The 23,264-nt window shown below is 39.1% G+C and overlaps 1 protein-coding gene and 1 pseudogene across 1 annotated transcript in view; both read left to right on the plus strand.

The window, feature by feature from the left end:
• The window catches only part of LOC149194647 (ABC transporter C family member 10-like), a 106,510-nt gene extending 84,378 nt beyond the window's left edge, over positions 1 to 22,132 (plus strand). The window contains 9 exon segments of the mRNA XM_089407747.1: positions 1,195 to 1,489; positions 3,191 to 3,784; positions 3,911 to 4,075; positions 4,177 to 4,471; positions 20,719 to 20,933; positions 21,032 to 21,335; positions 21,434 to 21,499; positions 21,611 to 21,844; positions 22,002 to 22,132. Coding sequence (XP_089263873.1) covers positions 1,195 to 1,489; positions 3,191 to 3,784; positions 3,911 to 4,075; positions 4,177 to 4,471; positions 20,719 to 20,933; positions 21,032 to 21,335; positions 21,434 to 21,499; positions 21,611 to 21,844; positions 22,002 to 22,132 — 2,299 coding nt within the window.
• On the plus strand, positions 15,164 to 16,095 carry LOC149194648 (putative sugar phosphate/phosphate translocator At1g12500 pseudogene; annotated as a pseudogene).
• Positions 22,133 to 23,264: the final 1,132 nt, after the last annotated feature.

A 23,264-nucleotide genomic window follows, 5' to 3' on the forward strand; every position in this document is an offset into this window, starting at 1 on the left:
AGTAAATATTTTTTATTACAGCATATGTAAAACTCTGTTTTTACAACAGTTAATGTAAAAGGGATTTTTACACACCAGCAGTGTAAAATCTCAGGAGGAAAACAGAGTAATATTTTGTTGTTGAAATGTTTTTTTGGTAAATCCCTCTGAGTGAAAGAGGATGAATATGTATCAAGCATTATATTTTAATGAATACAAATCTCTTTGTGTGGGTATGTAATACTCTGTTCTCAGTTATTTTTTTTAAGCTTCCCTGTGTCAAAGATCTTGTGGTAGAAAAACAGAGCATTGCCTCTGTGTGCAGTTTGTTTCTTTGTTTTTGGGATTTTACCAGAAAATTCCCCAACAGTGGTATCAGAGCATTGTTATGGTCTGTTGAATTTTGTTTGGAATCAGCAGAAATTCCCAACATGGTATCAGAGCAGGTTTAGGCTCTTTAAAGGTGTTAAAGAAGTTGAAGGGAGGAGTCTTTTGTTGCAGCAGTAAGTCTTCTCCAGCAGAGTGAAGTCTTAGCCAAAAGAATCCAGGTATTTCTCAAAGTTTTTTTTGTGTAGCTGCTGAAGACAATCAGTTGTTTTTTAAATACAGTCAAGTATTTGAAGCATAGTTTAAAGTGCAAGAAATGGCCAGCGCCAGCACTAGCGTGGGTATGTTTAATACTCAGCTCCCACTATTAAATGAAAAGAACTATGACTATTGGGCAATAGTTATGAGAGCTTTTCTTTTCTCAGAAGATTTATGGGAACTTGTTGAGGATGGTTTTGAAAAACCAGCAAATGATGATGAGTTTAATAGCTTAACTCAGGCAGAGAAAGAGCTGTTGAAGAACTATAAGAAGGAGGATGCTAAGGCCCTCTACTTCTTGTATCGAGCAGTGGATGAGAGTGTGTTTCCAAGGATAGCAGCAGCTAAGACATCCAGAGAAGCATGGGAAACTCTCAAGATAGCCTATCAAGGCATGGAGAAAGTGAAGACAGCGAAACCTCAGTTTATTGAGGAGAAAGATTGTGATGAAAGCTTAGAGAAAACAATGAATAATAAAAACTGTTTGTATCGTGATGAAGGTGATGAGGAGATGGCTGAAGTACATCCCCAAACAGCAGTGCCAACGCAAGGGCAGCAAGAGACACCCTTGAGGAGAAATGAACAAGAGGCAACAAATGAAGGTATGAATTCTTTGTTTGCCTTATCTAGTCATGTTGATGACCCTGTTTATTTAGAAGATGGAGTTAAAAATAAGAAATGCACAGAACCCATGAATGGGAGAAAGGAATTAAAGTTCCTTGAAGATCTGTTTAAAGAATATAGAGTTCGATATGTAACTCTTGCCAAGATGGTTGAGATGGGCTTCACTGCCAACACCCTTATCAATATGACAGAAGAAGAGATTGAAGATTTGATGAAGACCATGGTAGAACTCTATCATATGGATCATCTTATAGGGGAGAGATATGAAATTAAAACTCCCATGAGAGCAGAGAAGGAGCAGGTAGCAGATATTCTGACCAAACCATTGGATCAGAAAAGTTTCAAATTTTTGATGAAATGTTTGGGTATGACTGAACGCCCAGCAGTTGAAATTAAGGGGGAGTGTTGGAATATTAATTCCAACTGCAGGCAGCGTGGACGCGGACGTGGACAACAACTCAGCCAACACGCAGCAACGGAACCGCTTAGAAAAACCACCTGACATTTCGGACCGCCCATCTTGCAATTGTGGTTTCCGTACGCTCTCCTCCGATGCAATCAATTTTGGACGCGTGGTCCTCTGTACATTCACAAAACCTGCCATATCGGAGCCTAACGTTCAGCAGCAAAAGGCCTCCCGAAATCTCCGTCCACCGTCTGATTGTCTTCATTGTTCTCCGCCGTCCATCAATCAAAGTTGCATACGAACCTGCATTAAATACATTGCGTGGAGTAAATCAAACGTTTGAGTTTGACCGCCGGTCCTGTCTGCAAAGGGAATTAAATGGAATTTAAACATGGTTCGTAAATGGTTGGTAGAACATTAAATTTTAATTACACCGGAGGTATGGGCATATGCACGTTATGTGTTATATTTTTTTTTGTATGGCATACATATTAAAAAATGGTTAACGTTTTGTGGAGTTGACCATTGTGAAATGTGAGCTCGCGACAGTGAAAGAAAACAGGGGGAGCGCATATGGTTTAAGAAATGGTTTTAATGAGTCGACCAGTGTGTGAGGCATGTAATGTATCGCACAGCAATGCGTAGAGTGAAGCAAGGAGTGTTTTGCACAACAGTGCAATGTGTTAATGCAAACAGAACGAAGATTGAAATGGAAATGTAAGTTTTTGGATGTTGTCCAAATGAAGCAGCAGTGAAAAACAAGTGTGTGCACAGCAGTGCAAGAGAGCGAAGGCGTTAATGAAATAGAAGGAAGACCAACGTGTGAAGCAGGGAGATATTGCACAGCGGTGCATAAAGAAAAATAGAGGCAGCGTATATTTTTAATGCACATGGGATGAATGAGAATGTGTGCGGCAGCAGAAGAACGGGAGGAGATGCACAGCAGTGCATAGAATATATGTGTTGATTTATGTAATGAAAAAAATGGTGAAACGCAGCACCGTAGATAAAATCCAAGCTTTTTGGTATTGTATTTGAAGCAAAGTATATAACGCACAGCAGTGCAAGAAGAGAGGAACAGGGGAGCAAGAAAATGAAACCAGAGCTAAGTGAGAATGAAGATATGTGTTTTTACACAGCAATCAAAAGGTGAATGAAGCAAGGTTTTTACACAGCAGTGAAAAGGTGAATGAAGTAAGTAAATATTTTTTATTACAACATATGTAAAACTCTGTTTTTACAGCAGTTAATGTAAAAGGGATTTTTACACACCAGCAGTGTAAAATCTCAGGAGGAAAACAGAGTAATATTTTGTTGTTGAAATGTTTTTTTGGTAAATCCCTCTGAGTGAAAGAGGATGAATATGTATCAAGCATTATATTTTAATGAATACAAATCTCTTTGTGTGGGTATGTAATACTATGTTCTCAGTTATTTTTTTTAAGCTTCCCTGTGTCAAAGATCCTGTGGTAGAAAAATAGAGCATTGCCTCTGTGTGCAGTTTGTTTCTTTGTTTTTGGGATTTTTCTAGAAAAATTACCAACAGTGGTATCAGAGCATTGTTATGCTCTGTTGAATTTTGTTTGGAATCAACAGAAATTCCCAACACAAGCCGGGCAATATCAGGAACTGTTAGTCTCAGGTGAGTCATTTAGGGACCTTGTGAATGCACACAAGAACACTGTTGGTTGCAATGAATCAACAGCGACAAAGCCATCCACAAAAGCTGAACCTCTCAAGGAAGAGAGAGATATTCAAAGCAGCAAGTCACAGAAACAACAACTGATTTCAAATATAGCTTCTAATGAGGAACAGCTAGTTAGAAGGGAAGAGAAGGAAGTTGGGGACACTGGCCTGAAGCCATACATTGACTATTTGAAATAGAACAAAGGTTTCTTATATCTTTCATGTGCCTGTCTTAGTAATCTTATATTTTTGTTTGGGCTGCTTTTAGGAAATACTTGGATGGCTGCTAAGGTGCAAAGTCCTCAAATTAGTGCATTAAGGTTAATAATAGTGTACTCATCGATTGAGTTTACATCTGTATTTTTCTTGTTCCTTCGGTCACTCTTCCACATTATTATAGGGCTTGAGGCATCAAAGTCCTCCTTTTTTGAGCTTCTGACTTCTTTATTCCGGGCACCAATGGCATTCTTTGATGCAACTCCGTCGGGAAGAGTACTTAGCAGAGTAAGTCTTTTACGTAATCACCATAGGCTACCTTTTTTCCTTTTCGCACTTTAATAGAAAGTGAAATTTAATATAAATTTAAGGGTAGAAAGCTACTGCCATTTATTTCTTCATTTCCGTTTCCAGGTTTCTTCGGATTTCAGCATTCTTGATGTAAACATTCCTCACAGCTTTATGCTGTGCATGTCATCTACCATGCAATCTTACAACAATCTTGGAGTCGTGGCTGTTGTAACATGGCAAGCTTTGTTTTCCGCGATTCCATTGATTTATTTGGCCTTTCAACTCCAGGTTAACCTCTAATTCACACAAGTTTCGTGGGAAGACTCTTTACTTGACTGTCAATATTCTGAGAAATTATAACTGCTTTTTTATTTGTTCAATTTAATCAGAAATACTATTTTCCTTCTGCTAAAGAACTGATGAGACTGAATGGTACAACGAAATCACCTATTGCAAATCATTTTGGCGAGTCCATAGCAGGAACAATGACCATTAGGGCTTTCAGGGTTGAGGATCAGTTCTTGAAGAAGAACTTAGACCTTATTGACAAAAATTCGAGCGCCTTATTCCATGGTTTCTCAGCCATCCAATGGTTGATTCAGCGTCTGGAGGTGTTTAATGCAACTGTTCTTTTCTCCTCTGCACTTGCTATGGTTCTACTCCCAAAAGGCAGCATCAATCCTGGTATGAACAATGAAACTAAATGTCACCTGTGAGTGATTTCTTCTGTTACTGGTGGTGGAAATTTCTGGTAATTTCAAACAAAATCTGAACAAAAAAAATGCTCTGTTTTTGCCCAGAAAATAATACTTTGTTTTAGTACAGGGAAGCAAAAAAAATTGTTTGCTGGAGAACAGAGTTTTACCACACACATAAAGGATTTCTATTCATTAATAAAATTGCTGATACAATATTCTTCCTCTGCTAGAGGGATTCACCAAGACTGCTTTAGATGCAAAAAAAAAAAATTACTCTTTCTCCTAAAAAAAATACTCTGTCTCTGCTTATGAAATATTACACAGCTGTGTGTAAAATTTTTACTTCTCACATTCACTCCTTACATTTATGTTGCTGCGTATTACATTACCCTTTCAACAAAAACTAGAACATAACCTCCACGGTGCTACGTGTCTCATTACATTTTCAACTCAAAAAAAAAACTCACGCTGCTGCGTATATTACCTTTTTATTGCATACAAAAAAAACTGAACATAACATATATTTGTTTGACTTGTGCCCTAAAAACAAGATCCCGTAAATAATAAAGAAAATATTACAATTAAAAACTTCACCTATATCTACCCACTGAAGTACATTTACATTAATTTGTTTAATTGCTTTATGGACAAAACTAGCGGTCAATAGAACTTTACTTCACGTCACGTAATGGTGCAAACCTGTACATTAAAGCTTGATTCAATCGGACGACCTAAAACCCTGATTTCAATCGAACGGTTGTTGCAATTTCCCCGGAGGTCCCATTTGCACGAACTTTACCTGCCGGGGGATGGGTGGTTTTGCAAAGGACGGCTCAGCCACGTGGTAGCCGATGATTGTGATCGCTGCCTCCTCCAGAAATACCATTGTTGTGTGAAAGGTGGTGTGGGGAAAACCATGGCAGTTTTCTGGAAATAAATGCGCACAGGTGAAATTATATTTCAACACTCCCCTTTAATTTCAATTTCTGGGTTAGCAGTCATACCCAAACATTTCCTCAAAAATTCAAAACTTTTCTACCCCCATGGTTTGGTCAGAATGTCTGCAACCTGCTCCTGAGTTCTGCAATGTTTTAAAACAATTTCTCCATTGTTCACCAATTCCCTGATGTAGTGAAACTTTGTGTCAATGTGTTTCGTTCTCTTATGAAACACCAAATTCTTGGATAATGCAATAGCTGAGCTATTGTCACAAAAAATTACAGTTCCTTTTACTTGCTCTCGGCATAAGCTCCTTAATATCCTTCTCATCCAAACTGCTTGACATGTTGCTGCTGTAGCTGCCACATATTCTGCTTCTGTTGTAGACAATGCTACAATAGGTTGTTTTCTAGAAGCCCATGAAATTGCTCCTGAACCCATGTGAAAAACATAACCGGATGTGCTTTTCTGATCATCTACGCTTCCAGCCCAATCACTATCAGTGTATCCAATTAAATATGAACATTCTGAAGTAGTTTAGAAAATACCAAACCTTTTAGTACCTTTAACGTACCTGAGAATCCTTTTTGCTGCCTTCCAATGTGCTTCTTTTGGCCTCTCCATGAATCTGGAAATCAAACTAACAACATGCATTATATCTGGCCTAGTTGCAGTCAAATACATGAGGCTGCCAACTATGCTCTTGTACAAACTAGGATCAAAATCCTTGCTGTTGTCCTCTTTGCTGAGTTTTAATCCCATCACTGTGGGAGTGATTGCTGCCTTGCTCTCCTGCATATGAAATCTTTCCAACACTTCATTAACATATTTTGCCTGTGAGATAAAAATCCCATTTCCATTTTGTTCTACTTCTATTCCTAAGAAGTATCTCAGCAAACCCATGTCAGTGATTTCAAATTCTTCTTTCATGACTGTTTTGAAATTTTCAATAAGATAAACATCATTGCCTGTGAAAATAACATCATCAACATACAACACAACAATTATTAATTTACCATCCTTTTCTTTGATGTAGAGGGTGGGTTCTCCCTCACATTTTTCAAATCGATTTTCTAGTAGATAGGAATCTATCCTACTGTACCATGCTCTTGGTGCTTGCTTCAGCCCATAAATAGCTTTCTTCAATCTGCATACTTTGTGCTCTTGGCCTTTCTTTTCATAGCCTAGAGGTTGTTCAATGTAGACCTCTTCCTTTAACACTCCATTTAGGAATGCTGACTTCACATCCATTTGGTAAACTTTCCACTTGTTTTGTGTTGCTATGGACAACACTGCTCTCACGGTTTCCATTCTAGCAACCGGTGCGAAAGTTTCCTCATAGTCTCTCCCATACTGCTACTTGTATCTTTGACAACCAGTCTTACTTTGTGTCTTTCTATTTTTCCTTCAATATTACTGTTGGTCTTGTAAACCCATTTAACTCCAATGACTTCTTTTCCTTTTAGTAGTTCAACCAAATCCCATGTCTTGTTCCTTTCTATGGCATTGAGTTTCTCATCCATAGCTTCTATCCATCTCTTATCCTTAATTGCTTCTTTGAAATGAACAGGGTCATCAACATGACAATATAAAGCAAACGAAGAGTTCATACCTTCATTTGCTGCCTCTTGTTCATAAATGTCATTTAAATTTCTGAATTTCTTACCTCTTTCATTTGGTGTACAAGTGCTTGAAGAAGCTCTTGAATTTCCTCCTTGTGGTGTGCTTGGAGAAGCACTTTCATTTCTCCTCAAGGGTGTCCCTTGCTGTCCTTATGTTGGTGCTGCTGTTTGGGGATGTATTTCAGCCATCTCCTCACCATTTTCATCATGAGACATAGAGTTTTTGACATTCACTGTTTTCTCTATGCTTCCATCCCAATCTTTCTCCTCAATGAACTAAACATCTCTACTCACAAAAAACTTCTTGGTGGATGGGTTATACGACCTGTAAGCTTTGGATTCCTCACTGTATCCAATGAAAATACATTTCTCCCCTTTTCTGTCCAACTTTTTCCTTAGCTGATCTGGAATGTGTGCATAAGCCACACATCCAAAAAATTTCATGTGGGTGACTCCTTGCTTTCTCCCACTCCATGCTTCTTCCAACACTCTGTTCATGACTACTTTTGTAGGGCATCTATTCAAAATGTACGTTGCACAGTGTAAATCTTCAGCCCAATAATCATTTGGCAAATGCTTTGCCTTTAACATACTCCTTGCCATGTCCATGATTGTCCTATTCTTCCTTTCAGCAACTCCATTTTGCTGCGGGGTGTACCTAGCTGTAAACTGCTTATGAATTCCATTTTCTCTACAAAAACGTAGAAATTCTTTGGAGATATACTCACCTCTTCTATCAGTTCTTAGAACTTTGATATGCAGCCCACTTTGGTTTTCAAAAAGTGCTTTGAAATTGCAAAATATTTCAAAGACTTCACATTTGTTCTTCAAGAAATAAACCCAATTTTTTCTTGTAAAATCATCAATGAATGTTAATATGTAGTGGCTGCCTGTAAGTGATGGAGTTTGCATCGGTCCACATAAGTCTGAGTGGACAATCTCTAAGGGTGCTTTTGCCCTTATGCTTTTCCCTGATGAAAAACTTTCTCTGTGTTGTTTTCCTAAGATACAACCTTCACAAAGGCTGTCTGGTTTCTCTATCAATGGTAATCCTCTTACCATTCCTTTTCTACTCAACAAATTAAGACCTCCAAAGTTGAGATGTCCAAATCTCAAGTGCCACAACCAATTTTCATCTTTTGGTTCGCTTTGGAAAGCCTCTTGAGTCACTGCTGCAATTACTTCTTTATTTTTTAAATCTGCCTTCATTCTGAGAGGGAACATCCTATTCCTTGTCATCTTTACTTCAGCAATACATTGTTTGCTGGGTGCTCTATCCATGATGGTGCATACATCATTCACAAAGAAAACATTGTAACCTTTTTGAACAAGCTGTCCAATACTTAAGAGGTTACATTTCATTCCAGAAACATAATAAACATCTGCTATGGTTTTCTTTTCACATCTCTTTGTTAAAACTTTTACATCTCCTTTTCCCATAACAGAAACTTCATTATCAGTCCCTAGTGTGACTTGTGACTTCACATTCTGATCTAACATAGAAAACAAGGCTATGTTTCCTGTCATATGGTTGCTGCAACTGGAGTCTAGAAACCATACATCTTCACTCTTTTCTTCAGCAATATTACAGGCTAAAAACAAATTGTTTTGGCTGATATTTTCTTTAGTGAAATTTGCACTAGTTCTATTACTCATATCATGCTGCTTCTTCCTACATTCATTTACATAATGCCCATATTTTTTACAATAATAACATTGGACATTGGATTTTTCATACCTTTGTCCTTGAGCATGATGTTGTCCACTTTGTTGGCTGCTGCCTTGGCCTTGGTTCTGATTTGGATTGCTGCCTCTTCCTTGAGTATTTGCTGGACTATTTCTTCCACCTCTGTTTTGACTTCTGCCTCTTCCTCTCTTGTTTCCTCTGCCTTGACCTTTTCCTCTTCCAAAGGAAATCTGGGTCTTGAAGGCATGCTCTATAGATGAGTTTTCATTCCTACTCAATCTCTGCTCATGTGTTATCAGTGATGCATGATGAGCCCCAAAAATGGACAATTATTTGGGCTCATTCAACCTCCTAATTTGACTTAATCCACCATTCTCATCAGTTTATTGCATGTTTTTGATTATATTTATGTTAATAGAGTGAATTTGGTTAGTCATTATGCCAACAAGTCTAATGGGTACTTTGTGTAGCCTTTTTGGTCAACTTGGAGACAAAATTGAAGGTCTTAATGAGCACTTGGGAGCCAAATTCGTGGGAGAACAAGCTAGAGGATTTGTAGGAAGGTGTCCCCTTCATTTATGGGCCCTTACCTCGAATTCTCCACCATCAGCTCGGAGTTCAAGGGCCACCGAATCAATCAGCACAAGGGCAGCCAAGCAAGTCAAGTAGGACTGCTTTTAACTCCAAGTTTTGGGCAGCCGAGTCCCTAAAGTTTAGGAGGACTGTTGGGTCCTCAATTTGTATAAATAAGAAGGCTTAGGGCCTCATTTTGGTTAGCCAGAGGATGTTAGCTAGTTAGCCAGTAGATAGTAGCTAGTAGTTAGTCATTTCATAGCCTTGTTGTAGTCATTTTGTAATTCGATTTGTAGGCAATAGATTAGCTTTGCTTTCAGCTCATTCTCAAGCTCTTCTTGTGGACAGTTTTGATGTAACTCTTCATTTCTTGATCAATAAAGATGAATCCAGCTTTGCACCAGCTCTAAATCTCTCTTGGGAGGCTGTAGCTCTTGGGGTTGGGCCCATCTCAAGCGCCCAATACCTCCCTTGTTTATCTTTATGTGTGTTCGCTGCATTCTTAAAATAAAATCTGCTATTTAGATTTAGATCTTGCTTCGTTATTTAGATTTCTTTTGATGGTTAAAGTAGCTGTTTGTGGTTAGAATATATTGGTAGGATAATAGCAGGAAAAAGCTCCAAAAACAGGGTCAACAAATGCTTTTGGTTTCACCTCTTCCTTATTGGATCAGGGGCTGGAGTTGAAGTAACCATGTTGTCCCAAACAAAAACACTTTCTTTGCTTCACCATGCAATCATTAGTGTTTGAATCTTGTTCGTAGAACTTGATATCAGTTTGGATGCATGCTTAGGTTTATGATCACTTAGTTTCATAGTTGTTTCACATGGTTTCACTGCAAATAAACTTCTGTTCATTTCCTTTTGCGGTTAGGTCAGATTAGAGTGAAGTAACTAGGTCATAGGTTTTATAACTAGATCTTTGTTTTCTTGCATGTCTTTGTTTGTTCAGTTTGAAAAACCACTTGCAGAGTACCTGTTATCCTTCCTTACCTTCCCATACTCCATCTAACCTACCTGCTTCACCCTTCACTTATAACCCTTACCTTACATTTGTCTCATCCGCTTACTTTGCCATGATTCTCATCTTCTTGTGCAACATCATTTCATCCATCCTTGAACAAATCCAATCGCTCCTTAGCCTCATCCACCAAGTCCTAGACCTCTTCACACCCCTATTTCACCTTCATACTCATTCCTCCATCTTTTTCCCTCCATCCATGCTCCAAAATCCCATTTCGAAACATCCTGTAGAATAATTACAAAACATCTTGTAGAAATCCCTGCAGACTTCCTGTAGAAGTCCATAACCTCGGTTGCATAGCATCCAGACTTTGTGAAACTCTCGGAAAGAATGTTAGGGATCCCTTAGACCCTCTCTGTACCATCCCAACCTTTTCCAAACATTTCTCCTCCTTGATCCACCTCTGCACAGTAAAAATCTAGTTAAAAGCACATGCATGATAATTCTAATAACTAATTCAAAAATACAAAAGGATGTTTTCTTCAGGTAGAGGTAGTCTAGACACATGTATTTTACCTTCATAGAAGTAATGGCATCTCTTTTAGTAGTTTGCATTCTCATCTTTGCATCAGTAGGACTAGCTGGTAGAATTAGGGTTTGCTAGGGTTTGCGTTTCTGTTTGGCTTTCAGTTTCTTTTTGTAATTAGATTAGCTTCCTTCGAGTTAGCTTTCATCCATCAATTAAAAAGCTTCTTCTAAGAGCTCATAGAAGTTGGCTTAAGTTCCTAGTGGACTTGTGCCAGCTGACCAAGTGACAGCTGCGGCAAGAGCTAGTACTTGTGCATACAGCACCGTCGCTTCCAAGTTTGTTACGAACTACCGGGTTGATAAAATTAAAGAAGGGAGTTCCAGGAGTTGTAGCATTATTTCTACAATACTGGAGCCCACCATCTTTTTGGCGCCATTGCCGGGGAAGTGTCAGAGTATTGGTGATTGTTGCTTTTCTTCTATTTTCCACTACAATCTTCTGCTAAGTAGTTTATTTCATTTCCATTATGCAATTTCGTTTATGCAAAAGTAGATTAGCATTTCCCGCTTTCATAGATTAGCATTTCTCGCTTTCATAGATTAGCATTTCAATTCTGCAATTTCATTTCTGCAAGCGTAGATTAGCATTTCAATTCTGCAAGCGTAGCCTAGCATTTCATTCCTGCAATTTCATTTGAGCAAAATAGATTAGTCCTTTCCTGCTTTCATTTCAATTCCGCCTTTTCATTTCAGCAAGATAGTTAGTTGCAGTTCAATCTATTTTAGTTTTGCAGGTACAAGAAGAAAAATACAAAAATCAATCAAAAATATTTCCTTTCATGCCTTGTAGGAGTAGAGATAAGTTAGAAAAATGATTGCACAACACCCCCACTGCTTCACACAGCCAACCTTCTCTCTTCTTCGATGGCTGTGACTAAGAAGAACCCTTGGGTGGACATCAAGACATATCTGAAGAACCTCTAGGGGAGAAGAAGAAGAAAACATTCCTCTGGAGCAAATGGCTACAAGCAGAAATGTTGGGAGCAGTACCTTATCCAAAAATGAATTTGCAAATCAGATCGAAGATTTCAAGAGTGATATGAGGCAGTTTCTTGCCATGCAACTGGATACCTTGCGGATCCAAAAGAAGCAAGAAGAAGCCAAGAGGGCTTTGGCCATTTTTTGTCCTAGGTGCACTAGAAAGCATCCTAGGAACGAATGTCCAATGCACTCTCTAGAAGTGTGTTTCATCTGTGAAGAATACCATCCTACGAATCAGTGCCCTTCCTTGCCTGGACTTAAAGTTGCATATCAAAGAGTTAAAGGAGCCACTGAATCACTCTGTTATATGAACCAAAGGAGGCCACATGGACCCATACCCTACCAGCAGGGAATGCAAGGTACATCCCAGACCTATTATGACCCCTATCAAGCCACTTTCATGCCTTCTTGGGGTCCCCCTGCTCATCCTTCCTGGTTCACACCTCCTCCTTGTTCCTTCACAGATCCATATTATGCCCAACCAGTTGCTCATTCATTTCACTCTTATGCTCAGCCACAGCCTCAGTGGAATGCACCTTATCAGGAGTGGAGGCCCCAGTACAACTCTCATCCCGCTCATTTTCCTCCACCACCTGCTCATCCACAACCATCGCCTCCTCCTCCACCAAGGCAACCCCAAATGCCTACCCAACCACAATGCCATCCATCTCCATCTCAATTTCACACCTCCACTCAACTACCCGTACCATTTCCAAAGCCATACAATGGAGTAGCTCAACCCAATTGCAAAGCTGAGGCACAACATGTGCAAATGACTCCTTTTGAGCTCAATGATGTTCACCAAAGCTCAGGAAGAGTGTTGCAAAACAGAGATTATATTGACAACATTGAAGGACCAAAGGAAAAAGAAGATTCCAAAGAGGAGATCAAAGAACCATGGGCTGCACTTGATGAAGAGAAGAGATCAGAATCAGAGATCGAGAGAGTTCCTTCATGGTTACCATCAAATCTTCCATGTATTCAAGAGAAAGATCAGCAAAAAGAGGAAGATGAGAAAGTCATGCTAGAAGGTGACATGAAACATGATCCAAATCAGCAAAAGAACTAAGGATATCAGAGCTATATTGAGATATGGTTTCAGATGGTCACTAAGTTGCAGCAGTACTCTCTTCCTCAGCTATGTTTGATCCCTTCAAGGTCAGATCATTTTGTCTCTGAGATCTGGATACCTATCCAAGCATGCATTTTGAGCCTCCACATCATCTTGTCTCTAATCTCGATGTGCACATGGCTCCATTGGAAGTATTCTTATACTTGAGAATGAGTTTGTTTTTCAAGTAAGGTAGGGTAGAGAAAAAAAAAGAAAAAAGAAAAAAAGAGAAAAAAGAAAAAGAAAAAATGAAAAACAGAGGAAAATAGAAATCTAAGGTGAAAACCTCCTCGGAGGCACCTTAGATTGGCTCATTGATTGAAAACCTCCATGAGGCGGTCAATGGGTTGAAAAAAAAAGAGAAAAGAGAATAAGATCTTTGGGTGAAAACCTCCCTTGGAGGCACCCAAGGCAGGCAATTAGGGTGAAAACCTCCATGAGGCGCCCTAGTTGTTTTCAAAAAAAAAGAGAAAAAGAAAAAGAAAAATAAAACTAATTCCATTGGCTAATTGTAGGTTGCAAGAAGGACGTTTCATGACAGGAGGAGCACTCAAATCAAGGTTAAAGGAATTTTTCTTGTGCCTTCTACAGGAAGCTATGTATTTCTACAGGAAACATCCTGTAGAACCTTTGGACGAACCAAATTCAAGTCTAAAATGGAATCTGATGGTGGGAATCTGTTGATTAGGCCTACAAGCACTTGTGTGTCCATCCCTTGCCTTTCTCCATCATTTTTTCCACCTCATTGTGCTTCTCATTGTGCTTCTACAGGAACTTCCTGTAGAAATTGTGGGAAACTAGACATGGATTTCAAAAAGTGGTTTGGCGAACATGGTAGCTTCCTCAAGGGTTCAGAAGCCCTCATGCAATCTTCCAACTCCTCCTCCATCATCTCCATACCTGCATCACAGCCCAAGCTCAGTTTTCCCTTCCATGCAAACACATGCAAAGTGCCTTTAAGCAGAAACACCTAGAACAAAATTTGTTTTTTCCATAACTTGAAAACCATGCATCCATTTGACAAACTGTTTTATGGGGAATTGTACAAGGGTGATGGCAACATGCTTGAGAAGTTTCAGCAAATTCCGGTGCACAGTTTCCAAGAAATTAGCCTCCATCATCATCAGCCATTTTTGCATTTTCTCCATAACCGTGCATCTGTTTCAAAACCTATTTCATGGGGATATGCATATGCGTGATGGTAACCTACCCAAGCAGTTTCAGCCGATTCCGATGCCCGGATTCCGAGAAATTGATCTATGAAATCTTTAGCCATTTTCCATTTTTCTCGAAATCTGTGCATCCATTGACCACGATTTTGCTATAGGAGATGCATCATGATGATAGAAACATGCTCAGCAAGTTTCAGATCAATCCGCTTTACCGTTTGGGAGAAATGGCGAAAACAAGTTCTGGTTCTGTGACATTGCAGCAGCAGCAGCTTGAACGTGCAGATTTGAACGTGGAAACAAATGCATGCAGCTTAGATCTGGTCAGAGGACACCTTCACAAGGAAAAACAATAAAAAATCATCAGCCAAGCCCTCATGCAACCAAAGGATCCAAGCATGCAACAGCAGAACATGAGCATGCAGCAGCAAAAAGCTTCACAAGCAGCCGTTTGACTTCAGGTACGTGACTAAACCTTGTTCATCTATTGCATGAATCTAGTCTAAGCATTGCATGAATGAATGGAATGGTGAAATTAAGCCATGAATGTAGCAAGACACCCAGTTCTCTAGCACTCACGAGAAAATCACGCAGCATGCGTGGATAGTCATTCACGTGGAAGTTGAGAAACACAGGCAATGGAAGATTTGTTGAACTTCAGTGCACAGGGCATCAATTGATTAACAAATAGAAGAAGACATCTAGTTCATGATAGCACAACAGTTCATATGGGCCAGCACACGTTTTTGCCACCTCACTCCACCAAAACTCACGCAGAATTAATGAGCGCTCAGCCGAAACTCATAGACTGCTGTTAACTTGCACTTGCATCATGTTTAACTGAAGTGTACATCCTCTGCTTCCTCAAAATGATTAACCTATCATCCTTTGTTGATTGTTTTGGCCTGTTCAAAATTCTCCAGCATACCAAGATTGTGCAGAGGCACAGAGACATCCACATCTGTTTTGGGTCCATCTGAGTCCTACGCAGTATAGACAAGTACCCAGACGATGCTCAGGTCTGGAAACCAATAGGGTCTTCCGAATATTGATCAGATCTGATTTTTCAAGCCCTCTTCAGCTATGGCCGAAACACAAACATGGACGAGGCGGGGCAGTAATCCAAAGCTTGAACAAGAAGTTATTGACATACCTCCAACTCCAACAGGAGAAGGAAAATATGGTGCATTTCCTGTGTCCCAGACTATTACAACAACTCTCATTATTGCAGCTTGGTACTCTTCCAATATTGGTATGCTATTGCTTAACAAATGCCTACTTAGTTTTTTTGATGCAGATACCCAATATTCCTCACAATGTTGCGCATGTGTGCCTGTTCATTTGATGGTTTTCTGGAAATTTCATGGTTAGAGATTGTACCAATGCAGTTCATCGTCTCCAGGAGACAGTTTCTTGAGATATTGGCACTGAGCTTCATTTTCTCCTTCTCGGTTGTTTGTGGCAATATTTCTCTGCGCTATTTGGGGCAACAACTCCCTTCTTCACAGCAATATTTTGCATTTATAATAACATGTAAGAGGGAGTCTTCTGTGGTTTATATGGCCTTGGTGCCTGTGGTATTTGGCACTGTTATTGCAAGCAACAGTGAGCCATCATTCCACCTTTTTGGCTTTTTGGTTTGCCTAGGATCAACTGCTGCCAGAGCATTGAAGTCAGTTGTTCAGGGGCTCCTGCTTACCTCTGAGGCAGAGAAGCTTCACTCTATGAATTTGCTCATGTACATGGCACCAATTGCTGCGCTGTTATTGCTTCCTGTTACTCTTTTTGTGGAGGGTAATGTATTAGCTATTGCTATTGAAAAATCCAGAGAAAACACCTTTATCATATTCCTGTTGCTTGGAAACATGACCATGGCTTATCTTGTGAATTTAACCAACTTCCTTGTTACAAAACATATGAGTGCCCTCACGTTGCAAGTTTTAGGAAATGCCAAGGCCACCATTTCTTCCATATGATTGCATATACTTGCACACTCATAACAAGGCTGAGAATTCACTAGGAAAAGCAGCAAGCAGTGGGAAGAAGAAAAGAAGCATGGTTTCATGACAGAGAAGAGGACATCTATGAAGCAGCTTGAAACAAAACTTGGGAATTCTCATTTTTGGCCTGTTTTGAAGCAAGTTCAGATTGAAGGGAAATGCTGATTCATAGTAGTGATATGTGAGCAAGTCATATTTTCTCTGCCCTTGATCTATCTTATGTTCTGTTCTGCTTTTGTTATCAATTCGTAGCAGAGTTCAAATCCAAGATTAAGAATGCCATTTGATTTAGTTAAAGGCCTGGAAACACTTTTTCCCATCCAGCTTTGGCATGCAATATCTATTCTCGGGCAGTTCATTGTACTTGTGTGCTTTTATAATACATTAGACTTGCCATTTGTGTTGGATTCGTCAGCTTTCAGGCAGTAGCACAGTTCAAGGAGAAGGCACCCCCAACCAACCAAGCAAAGTCAGAGAAAATTGGTTCTACAGGAAGTTAGCAGACTGTTTCTACAGGAAGCCAGCGAACTGTTTCTACAGGAAGTTTGAAAAGAGGGAAGCCAAAGGAGGAATCGGCCGAGATTTTAGCTAAGGAAGCCACCAGGGCTATCAAAGAATGAGGAGACAGATTGGTTGCTCAGAGGATCAGCAACACTTTCAGTAGGGGGGTGATGATGAGCCCCAAAAATGGACAATTATTTGGGCTCATTCAACCTCCTAATTTGACTTAATCCACCATTCTCATTAGTTTATTGCATGTTTTTGATTATATTTATGTTAATAGAGTGAATTTGGTTAGTCATTATGCCAACAAGTCTAATGGGTGCTTTGTGTAGCCTTTTTGGTCAACTTGGAGACAAAATTGAAGGTCTTAATGAGCACTTGGCAGCCAAATTCGTGGGAGAACAAGCTAGAGGATTTGTAGGAAGGTGTCCCCTTCATTTATGGTCCCTTACCTCGAATTCTCCACCATCAGCTCGGAGTTCAAGGGCCACCGAATCAATCAGCACAAGGGCAGCCAAGCAAGTCAAGTAGGACTGCTGTTAACTCCAAGTTTTGGGCAGCCGAGTCCCTAAAGTTTAGGAGGACTGTTGGGTCCTCAATTTGTATAAATAAGAAGGCTTAGGGCCTCATTTTGGTTAGCCAGTGGATGTTAGCTAGTTAGCCAGTAGATAGTAGCTAGTAGTTAGTCATTTCATAGCCTTGTTGTAGTCATTTTGTAATTCGATTTGTAGGCAATAGATTAGCTTTGCTTTCAGCTCATTCTCAAGCTCTTCTTGTGGACAGTTTTGATGTAACTCTTCATTTATTGGTCAATAAAGATGAATCCAGCTTTGCACCAGCTCTAAATCTCTCTTGGGAGGCTGTAGCTCTTGGGGTTGGGCCCATCTCAAGCGCCCAGTACCTCCCTTGTTTATCTTTATGTGTGTTCGCTGCATTCTTAAAATAAAATCTGCTATTTAGATTTAGATATTGCTTCGTTATTTAGATTTCTTTTGATGGTTAAAGTAGCTGTTTGTGGTTAGAATATATTGGTAGGATAATAACAGGAAAAAGCTCCAAAAACAGGGTCAGCAAACGCTTTTGGTTTCACCTCTTCCTTATTGGATCAGGGGTTGGAGTTGAAGTAACCATGCTGTCCCAAACAAAAACACTTTCTTTGCTTCACCATGCAATCATTAGTGTTTGAATCTTGTTTGTAGAACTTGATATCAGTTTGGATGCATGCTTAGGTTTATGATCACTTAGTTTCATAGTTGTTTCACATGGTTTCACTGCAAATAAACTTCTATTCATTTCCTTTTGCGGTTAGGTCAGATTAGAGTGAAGTAACTAGGTCATAGGTTTTATAACTAGATCTTTGTTTTCTTGCATGTCTTTGTTTGTTCAGTTTGAAAAACCACTTGCAGAGTACCTGTTATCCTTCCTTACCTGCCCATACTCCATCTAACCTACCTGCTTCACCCTTCACTTATAACCCTTACCTTACATTTGCCTCATCCGCTTACTTTGCCATGATTCTTATCTTCTTGTGCAACATCGTTTCATCCATCCTTGAACAAATCCAATCGCTCCTTAGCCTCATCCACCAAGTCCTAGACCTCTTCACACCCCTATTTCACCTTCATACTCATTCCTCCATCTTTTTCCCTCCATCCATGCTCCAAAATCCCATTTCGAAACATCCTGTAGAAGAATTACAGAACATCCTGTAGAAACCCCTGCAGACTTCCTGTAGAAGTCCATAACCTCGGTTGCATAGCATCCAGACTTTGTGAAACTCTCGGAAAGAATGTTAGGGATCCCTTAGACCCTATCTGTACCATCCCAACCTTTTCCAAGCATTTCTCCTCCTTGATCCACCTCTGCACAGTAAAAATCTAGTTAAAAGCACATGCATGATAATTCTAATAAGTAATTCAAAAATACAAAAGGATGTTTTCTTCAGGTAGAGGTAGTCTAGACACATGTATTTTACCTTCATAGAAGTAATGGAATCTCTTTTAGTAGTTTTCATTCTCATCTTTGCATCAGTAGGACTAGTTGGTAGAATTAGGGTTTGCTAGGGTTTGCGTTTCTGTTTGGCTTTCAGTTTCTTTTTGCAATTAGATTAGCTTCCTTCAAGTTAGCTTTCATCCATCAATTAAAAAGCTTCTTCTAAGAGCTCATAGAAGTTGGCTTAAGCTCCTAGTGGACTTGTGCCAGCTGACCAAGTGACAGCTGCGGCAAGAGCTAGTACTTGTGCATACAGCACCGTCGCTTCCAAGTTTGTTACGAACTATCGGGTTGATAAAATTAAAGAAGGGAATTCCAGGAGTTGTAGCATTATTGCTACAATACTGGAGCCCACCAATGCATGTAGTTCATCAACTGAAAAGTTTGTGAGATCCTTTGTCTCTTCTATGGTGGTGACAATCACATCGAACTTTGAGGGTAGGACCCTCAATAGTTTCTCCACAATCCTCATTTCTTCAAGAATCTCTCCATGAGACCTTATCTATGTGACCATACCAATCACATGTGTGAAGAATGAGTTGATATTATCTGACTCCTTTATGCAAAGATTCTCAAAATATCTCCTCAGCAACTGTAGTTTTGTTGTCTTTACTTTCTCCATGCCTTGATAGGCTGTCTTGAGAGTTTTCCATGCTTCTTTGGATGTCTTGGCTGCTGCTATCCTTGGAAACACACTCTCATGCACTGCTTGATACAAAAATATGAGGGTTTTTGAATCCTTCTTCTTATAGCTCTTCAATAGATCTTTCTCTGCCTGTGTCAAGTTATTAAACTCTTCTTCATCTGCTGGTTTTTCAAATCCATCCTCAACAAATTCCCATAAGTCTTGTGAGGCAAGCAAAGCTCTCATGGTTATTGCCCAATAGTCATAGTTTTTCCCATTAAACTGTGGGAGCTGAGTATTAAAGATACCCATGCTAGTGTTGGCTCCAACCATTCTTGCACTCTTCAAAATACTTGACTGTGTGTTTAAAATCACTGATTGTCTTCAACACAAAAAAAATCTTGAGAAATACCTTGGATTTTTTACTGAGTCTTCACTCTACTGGAGAAGCTGCTATAGCAAGAAACCCTTCCTTCAGCTTCTTTTACACCTTCAAAGAGCCTGGACAAGCTTTGATACCAGGTTGGAAATTTCTGGTAATTTCAAATAAAATCTAAACAAAACAAAAATGCTATGTTTTTGCCCAGAAAATAATACTTTGTTTTAGCACAGGGAAGCAAAAAAAATTGTTTACTGGAGAACAGAGTTTTAACACACACATAAAGGATTTCTATTCATTAATAAAACTGCTGATACAATATTCTTCCTCTGCCAGAGGGATTCACCAAGACTGCTTCAGATGCAAAAAAAAAAATTTACTCTGTCTTCTCCTGAAAAAAATACTTTGTCTCTGCTTATGAAATATTACACAGCTGTGTGTAAAATTTTTACTTCTCACATTCACTGCTTACATTTACGTTGCTGCGTATTACATTACCCTTTCAACAAAAACCAGAACATAACCTCCACGCTGCTGCGTGTCTCATTACATTTTCAACTCAGAAAAAAACTCACGCTGCTGCGTATATTACCTTTCATTGCATACAAAAAAAACTGGACATAACATATATTTGTTTGACTTCTTCCCCAAAAACAAGATCCCGTAAATAATAAAAAAAATATTACAATTAAAAACTTCACCTATATCTACCCACCGAAGTACATTTACATTAATTTCATTTAATTGCTTTATGGACAAAACCGGCGGTCAACAAAACTTTACTTCACGTCACGTAATGGTGCAGGCCTGTACATTAAAGCTTGATTCAATCAGACGACCTCAAACCCTGATTTCAATCGAACGGTTGTTGCAATTTCCCCGGAGGTCCCATTTGCACGAACTTTACCTGCCCAGGGATGGGTGGTTTTGCAAAGGACGACTCAGCCACGTGGCAACCGATGATTGTGATCGCTGCCTCCTCCAGAAATACCACTGCTACGTGAAAGGTGGTGCGGGGAAAACCATGGCAGTTTTCTAGAAATAAATGCGCGCAGGTGAAATTATATTTCAACAACTGGATGCTTTTGAACTGGTGCAGGTTTCGTTGGGATGGCCTTCTCTTATGGTCTATCATTGAACAGATCGTTTGTTCGAAGTATTCAAAACCAATGTACACTTGCAAACTACATTGTTTCTGTAGAACGCATCAAACAGTACATGCACATTCCTAGTGAGGCACCAGCCGTTGTAGAAGATTACAGACCAACAGATAATCGGCCCTCGCATGGTAAGGTGGAATTACAAGACTTGAAGGTATCTGAGTTGTTGTTTCTAACAAGATGACTGTGTTTAAATCATAAATTTGAATGCTTAATGATGTTTTCAGTCCAACATATTTGATATGTTTGCAGATTAGATATAGATCCAACAGTCCGCTTATTTTACGGGGCATTACATGTACATTTGAAGGAGGGAAAAATATTGGCATTGTTGGCCGAACAGGAAGTGGGAAAACCACTCTCGTTAGTGCTATTTTTCGTTTAGTTAAACCTGCAGGTGGTAGAATCCTTATAGATGGTTTGGATATTAACTCTATTGGACTACATGATTTGCGGTCGCGCCTTGGGATTATTCCTCAAGAGCCAACTCTTTTTCATAGAACTATTCGCTTCAACCTAGATCCATTATCTAAGCACTCAGAGTTGACAATTTGGGAATCATGTAAATTCTATTCAACATAATCTCTAACTGAGTTTATCATATGCAGAGTGAAAAAATAAATACTGCTATGAATTTATTTTCTACTTTGATTAAGGTTCCGAACAAGTGTCAACCTGGAGATAGTGTAAGGGGGAAGGTGGATGGCTTAGATGCACTAGGTAAATTTTGTAGTAAATATATATTTTTGAATGCAATAAAATTCTTTGACCAAGAATTTGGCTGTTAGAATTGGAAGTTTTTTGTGGCTCTAAGAGATCAATAAAATTCAGTGGCCAGTGATGGAGATAATTGGAGTGTTGGGCAAAAACAATTATTTTGTTTGGGACGTGCATTGCTAAGGAAAAGTCGAGTCCCTCTTCTAGATGTAGCAACAACATCAATAGAAAATGCTACAGATGCCATTCTCCAATCTATAATTAGAAACGAATTTGTAGCTGTAATTACTGTTGCACACAGGATACCTACTGTTATGGAGAGTGACATGGTTGTTGCCATCAATGATGGTAAGGCCCTATCATTGTATCTTATTTTTGTGTTGTATGCATGGATTGATTTCGAGTTTCAACTGCATTTGTTGTACTCGAGGAAATGGATGGTAATGAAAGTAGATCAACTCACTTGTACCTAATTTGAATTTATTATGATTTTGAATACATTCAGGTGAGATGGTGGAGTGTGATAATCCATTAAAACTGATGCAGAGGGAAGGATCATTATTCGGGAGGTTGGTGAAAGAGTACTGGTCTCACGCATCAAATGCTCTTCTTCATGCAACAAGTGCTAATGAATAATGATACAGGAGCATTTCGAAAAATTTCTTTTCCACCATTCCATGTTGATATTTGTGCACATAATCTGTTTTTTATGCCTATGTGTGATCATTTTGAAGAATTTCCTTTCTATAAGAGATGGAGACACAAAACAAAATCTTGATCATTTCATTCCCAAACGCTGAATTTTATACATGAATGAGGTAGTGAGTCAATAGTGATCTTTGTCGATTGAAATTTATTTCTTATCGACCTGTGCGAACTATTGATTATGAATCATCTAGCGTTGACTACAGAATAGTGACTGTCGCGGTTGTGATTAATATTCTGACACCTCCCCTTAATCACGACCTACATGTTAACGTGCATGCTGGTCTAAATCTCAGCTAGGCTTACAACATAATTTGAATTTTCTACAACACACAACTTACTTTTACAAATTTCAAATTTAGCTTTTCCAATAGGCTTGGTGAGTATGTCAGCCACATTTTCATTTGTATTACAATATAATAAGTCAATTTCTTTTGATTGCACTTTTTCTCTTACAAAATGATGTTGTGTTTCAATATGCTTTGTCCTTGCATGATATATAGGATTGTTTGCCAATTTGATAGTGCTTTGATTGCCACATCTAATTACTGTATGTTCTTGCTGTATTTCTCCAACATCTTGAAGTATCCTTTTAAGCCATATTGCTTTGCAGGTAGCACTGCTTAATGCTTTATACTCAGCTTTAGTGGATGACAAGGAAACAATTGGTTTTTTCTTGTTGCTCCATGATATTGGTCTTGAACCTATATTGAACATGTATCCAGTAGTAGATTTCCTATCATCTCGATTGCTAGGCCAGTCATAATCAGAATAACTTGCCAACTCAACATCAAATTAATCAAAATATGAATGAGCTAGTGAATCAATAGTGATCTCCCCCGACTAAAATTTATTTATTATCGACTCCTGCGGACTATTGATTATGAATCATCTAGCACTGACTATAGAACAACGATTGTCGCAGTCATGATTAATATTCTAAAACCTCCCTTTAATCACGACCTACATGTTAACTTGCCTGCTGGTCTAAATCTCAACTAGGCTTACAACATAATTTGGATTTTCTAAAACACACAACTTCTACAAATTTCAAATTTAGCCT

This window comes from Pinus tabuliformis, chromosome 2_2 (genome assembly GCF_031772625.1).
Source record: "Pinus tabuliformis cultivar Carrire ecotype Pingquan chromosome 2_2, CPIR1, whole genome shotgun sequence".
Classification (NCBI taxonomy): Eukaryota; Viridiplantae; Streptophyta; class Pinopsida; order Pinales; family Pinaceae; genus Pinus; species Pinus tabuliformis.